Source organism: Lucilia cuprina, chromosome 5 (genome assembly GCF_022045245.1).
Source record: "Lucilia cuprina isolate Lc7/37 chromosome 5, ASM2204524v1, whole genome shotgun sequence".
NCBI classification, from domain to species: domain Eukaryota; kingdom Metazoa; phylum Arthropoda; class Insecta; order Diptera; family Calliphoridae; genus Lucilia; species Lucilia cuprina.
In genome coordinates, this window is record NC_060953.1 from 7,127,795 (window position 1) to 7,133,184 (window position 5,390).

Below are 5,390 nucleotides of genomic sequence, written 5' to 3' on the forward strand. Positions count from 1 at the left end.
TCTATCTATTTATTTATTTATCTATCTATCTATCTATCTATCTATCTATCTATCTATCTATCTATCTATCTATCTATCTATCTATCTATCTATCTATCTTTATCCGCAGCATTTTTCTATAAAAATTACGTATTCGCAACTTTTTTTTTATAGCAAAAACCATTATCTGCATCCATATGCTATAGAAAATACTTTTTCCTCAATTTTTTCTATAAAAAATAATCTTCATAATTAAAAATTTTATCCACAACTTCTCTTAATAGAAAAACTTCAATAAAATGCCTTTTCGATAATGAGAACTGTATATATTACTCTATTCAAGTGTTATTTCTACAAAAAGAACATTATTCGATAGATGTTTCTAATAGAAGATACTTCTTCTGAACTATTTTTCTATAAAATTATCGTTATTGAATGATTCTTTTTAAATCCTTTTCCTTTATTAAAAAAAAAAACTCTTTCCGATTTTTGTTTTCTTTAGAAACAAATTTATACGAATTATTTCGTATAGAAAAACACCATCTTTACGGTTTTTCTGTAGCAAAAACTTTATCCGTATAATTTTTCTATAAATACTTTCTACAAATGTTTTCCTTATAAAAAAACTTCCTCCGCATATTTTTTTATTAAAAAACTTTATTGCATTGTTTTTTATATAAAGAACTTTATCCCAATATTTTTTTTAAAATAAGTTTTTTTCTATAAAAACGAATGGGTATTCTATAGAAAAGTCGTTTTTCCCTATGGGTCTCCAGAAAATTTAAAATTAACATTAAAACTCACTTACCTTTTCGAAAGAACTTAGTTTTTTCACCAACGCCATTTTAAAACTCCTTTATATTTCTGCTTCTTTACAATCAAACATCTTGAATTAATCCCAACTTTGGATAATTATTTATTTAAAAACTTTTACTCATTTGTTAATTAACAACGATTATTTACACAAATTCTCAAATATTTTCACTTAAAATTCCCATTTACAGGGTAATTACCAAATTCCAACATCTGGCAACCTTACATTAATATGACTTAACAAAATAAGTTACACAAGTAACTTTATATGGAATATGATCATATTTTATTATTGCTAATTTATTAATATTTAAACTTTCTTATAATTTTATATTAAGCTTTTACTTTTTTTCACACAAAAACAAAAAGGAATACTAAACAATAACAACAATAACACTTAATGCACTTTAAAAAAATTGGCCAACAGACCTTGAACTTGCTTTTTTTCTTTTTTTTACACTTGTTGTTTTTTTCAAATTACAGGAATTTTATGAATTTAACCGTAAAGTTTAACAATTAAACCAATAAAAACATTTATTAACAGTAATTTAACACGATTTATTTCATATTTTAGTATTTTTTTAATAACTTAATCAAATTACTTTATTATTTCACTTAAAACAACGCGTACCATTTAAAATTAAATTAATGACTGACAAGTGTGTCATTAAACAGCGTGGGAATTAAATGAATGAAAGAGATAGAGAGAAAGAGAATGGGAGTATTAAAATTGGGTTAAAAGAAAGCTTCAAAAAATGTAAACAAATGTTTGAATGTAGGTGTTTGTGTAAGTGTGCAATTGTTGTGCAAAAAAAGGAAGAAACAAATTGGTTGTAATCTTTTAGGTGTCAAAGAGGGAAGGGGGAAGTTTAATATGTAAACAAAGCTTATTGTTTTTATTGGTTTGTTTATAGTCATTGTTTTCATTACGTATTTTGTTGAAGATAATGACAATAAAATGTTATCTATAAAAGTGCAATTTTTTGAAGAGACTAATATATAGACTGGATTACAGAATATACAAGTCTAGAGTCTAGACTCTGGACTAATGATAAGACTTTGACCTGACTACGGATCTGATTATAGACTAGAAAAAATGGATATTAGACTAAAGACTAGATTATAAACAATACTATAAACTTGACTATTAAATAGATTATAGGTGACACTATAGACTAGACTATAGAATAGAATAAAGATGATTAGACTACAGTGTGGACTAGACAGTTATACTTTAGACTAGATTACAAACATTACTATTGATTAGACTCTAGATTAGACTAAATACTAGACTGTAATTTAGACTATAAAATAGTCTATAAACTATTCTGCAGAACAGACTATAGACTAGACTATAGATTAGACTATAGACTAGACTATAGACTAGACTATAACCTGGACTATAGATTAGACTATAGACTAAACTATAGATTAGACTATAGACTTGTCTATAGACTAGGCTTTAACCTAGACTATAGACTAGACTATGAACTAGACTATAGACTAGACTATAGACTAGACTATAGACTAGACTATAGACTAAACTATAGACTAGACTATAGACTAGACTATAGACTAGACTATAGACTAGACTATAGACTAGACTATAGACTAGACTACAGACTAGACTATAGACTAGACTATAGACTAGACTATAGACTAGACTATAGACTACACTATAGACTAGACTATAGACTAGACTATAGACTAGACTATAGACTAAACTATAGACTAGACTATAGACTAGACTATAGACTAGACTATAGACTAGACTATAGACTAGACTATAGACTAGACTATAGACTAGACTATAGACTAGACTATAGACTAGACTATAGACTAGACTATAGACTAGACTATAGACTAGACTATAGACAAGCCTATAGACTAGACTAAAGACAAGACTATAGACTAGACTAGACTATAAACTAGACTATAGACTAGACTTGACTATAGACTAGACTATAGACTAGACTATAAACTAGATACTAAAATATACAAAACTATAGACTGGAATATAGACTAAACTAAAGGCAAGACTACAGAGTAGACTATAGACTAGACTAAACTAAAACAATATTTTTGCAAAACTGCAGCTTTTTAAAAACTTTTTAAAATAAAACTCTTTGTTTTTAAAATTCCAATTATTTCTTTTTTTATTAATTTAATTTTTTTATTTTACTTCTTAAACAGATTAAAAATATTGCAATATAAGACTAAAATCATTATCACAGTTATAGAGCAAATCTAAAAGATTTTGTTAAAACATTAAATTCGAAAATCTTCTCGACTATTGACACGTGTCATTATATAGGGATGCTCCGCGGTGGGACATAAAAGTTTTGAGTATAATTTAGGAGAAAAGGGTGACTTTTCGCCCGCCTTTTCGAAAAGATTATTCCAATAGGAATTGGCGCCTAGAATTAAAAGAAAAGAAAAATTTTATTTAAATTTAAAAGGGTTAAAATATGTTCAACTTACTTGCTGCATGGCCCCTTTGGCTAATATGAAAACAATCTTCGGAAGTATAAGAAATATCAGTGTTACCATTGGGCAGAGTGGGGAAAATAAAATTCTTGGTAAAATGTTGTATATTAATGGTAAAAGTCTGAAATTAGAAGTAATGTTTAAAAAAACTTAAAATAAATTTCATTATTTCTCTTTTTTAACAAACCTCTGAATTGAACTCCTCTCGATTAGCTATCTCTATATCCTTTTCCACCCATTTATCCATTAATTTACCCATATATTCCATTTGTTTCTTACTTTTACCTATAATACAGGGACACTCAAATCTTAGCGTAGTGCTACACTGAGGAGGCAAACCTTTGAGTCGGGTCAATAGCAGTAAATTGGGTGCGGGCACTACATTGAGCATTAAACGTGGCACATTGTCTCTTAAGTAACGATAAGTTTTCAACATATTTTGTTCATGATATTCAATAGCTTTCATAGGATTTGGATAGAAACAGACATCTGAACAGAAATCGTTATTGCCTATTAGAAGCGTGACTAGTTTCCAATGATGTGTCATATTGACGTGTGGATCATGTTGGAGACGTTTTACTAAAATTTTCGCCATATAGGGCATGTCACGTGACATGGCACCCAATTCGGCAACATTGAATCTGGAAATAGAAGTGATAAGAAGTGATCACAGGTTTTCATTGTTCACTCCAAAACCTGGATTTTGATAAGAAATAAAAGTGATCTTCTTACCTTGATGTTCTTTCCGTACTCAGACCATCCTTTAAGGCATAACCATATAAATTCGGATTAAATTCCTTTAGGACATTAGGCAAAGTAAAATATTGCTGCCAGGTACCTTGACCACCTATTGACCAGCTAACGCCACGATTTTCTTGTACAGTATGAAGAATATTATTTGCAAAAATGCCATTGCCAGCTGTTAATGAATCACCCATGGCTCCTATTATGTCAATATCACCCGGTCGCAATCGATGTACAGAGATGGGAGGCTCAGCGCTACGTTTACCGGGACCATTTTTGGCATCACAAAATTTCATTAGCGAACGTGATACACGATCCATTTTTTGGGTTTTCTATGAATAATAATAATATAGAAAAATGTTTAAAGTAATTCACAAAAACAAACAAACTGTGATTACATACCCCTCTACGATGTGACATTTCTAAATTGCGTGGATCATCACCCGATCTGCCCATAACATCTAGAAAAATGCCACGAAAATTCCTTAAATTTCTACCAAAAACTGAATCCAAAGAGGTGCGTTGACCCAAAGCAGTTTGTTCCAATGACAACAAAACCACAAGCAACAATTGACATTTCCATATAAAAAGCATGATTTTAAAAATTTATCTGGAAATAAAAACATAAAAAAACATTAAATTATTATTTAATGAATCATAAACCTAAAAGAAAACGAAAGTTCTATATTTTTTCCAGCAATCTTAAACAAAACTATAGTTTTTTTTAATTAGCAACAAATTTTAAAACATTTTAACACCAAACTATAGTTAATAGCTCCCGTTACTAGTTCTCTAAACATGTTTAGTTTTGATTTGTTTTATTTTTGTTTTAGGTTATTCAACTTTGCACACACACACACAATCATTTCATTATCTATTTTATTATGTATTAAACTTTAGCTGAAATGTACATAATAGTAATCATAATTTTAACTAATTTGCCAAAAACTAACAATAATATATTAATTATAATAACAACAAAATTAATGTATTTTTAAACTGCATAATCATAATGAAATTAAAACAGGAACAATACTACTTAACGTAGCAATAGTTTTTCCATAGATTTTAACTTTATTTTATAAACATATGCTTTAATGGTTTAATTATCAAATTTATGTAAATTTTTTTTAGTAAAATGCGTCATTGAACGGGATTTTCTTGACAAATTTTAAAAAAAATTGTTATTTATGAAATTTATGACGTACTAAAAATATCCAATATCAATCTATCTATCTATCTATCTATCTATCTATCTATCTCTATCTATCTATCTATCTATCTATCTATCTATCTATCTATCTATCTATCTATCTATCTACCTATCTATCTATCTATCTATCTATCTATCTATCTATCTATCTATC

General features: G+C 28.3%; 1 protein-coding gene across 1 annotated transcript in view; it reads right to left on the minus strand.

The window, feature by feature from the left end:
- Positions 1-2,931: 2,931 nt before the first annotated feature.
- Positions 2,932-5,390, minus strand: part of LOC111681218 (phospholipase B1, membrane-associated) — an 11,676-nt gene continuing 9,217 nt past the window's right edge. Inside the window, exons 2-6 of the mRNA XM_023442958.2 lie at positions 4,426-4,633; positions 4,012-4,355; positions 3,467-3,920; positions 3,274-3,400; positions 2,932-3,209 (exon numbers count right to left, since the gene is read on the minus strand). Of these exons, the coding sequence (XP_023298726.2) occupies positions 3,061-3,209; positions 3,274-3,400; positions 3,467-3,920; positions 4,012-4,355; positions 4,426-4,617 (1,266 nt within the window). The 5' untranslated portion in view covers positions 4,618-4,633 and the 3' untranslated portion in view covers positions 2,932-3,060. The remainder of the gene's footprint in view (positions 3,210-3,273; positions 3,401-3,466; positions 3,921-4,011; positions 4,356-4,425; positions 4,634-5,390) is intronic.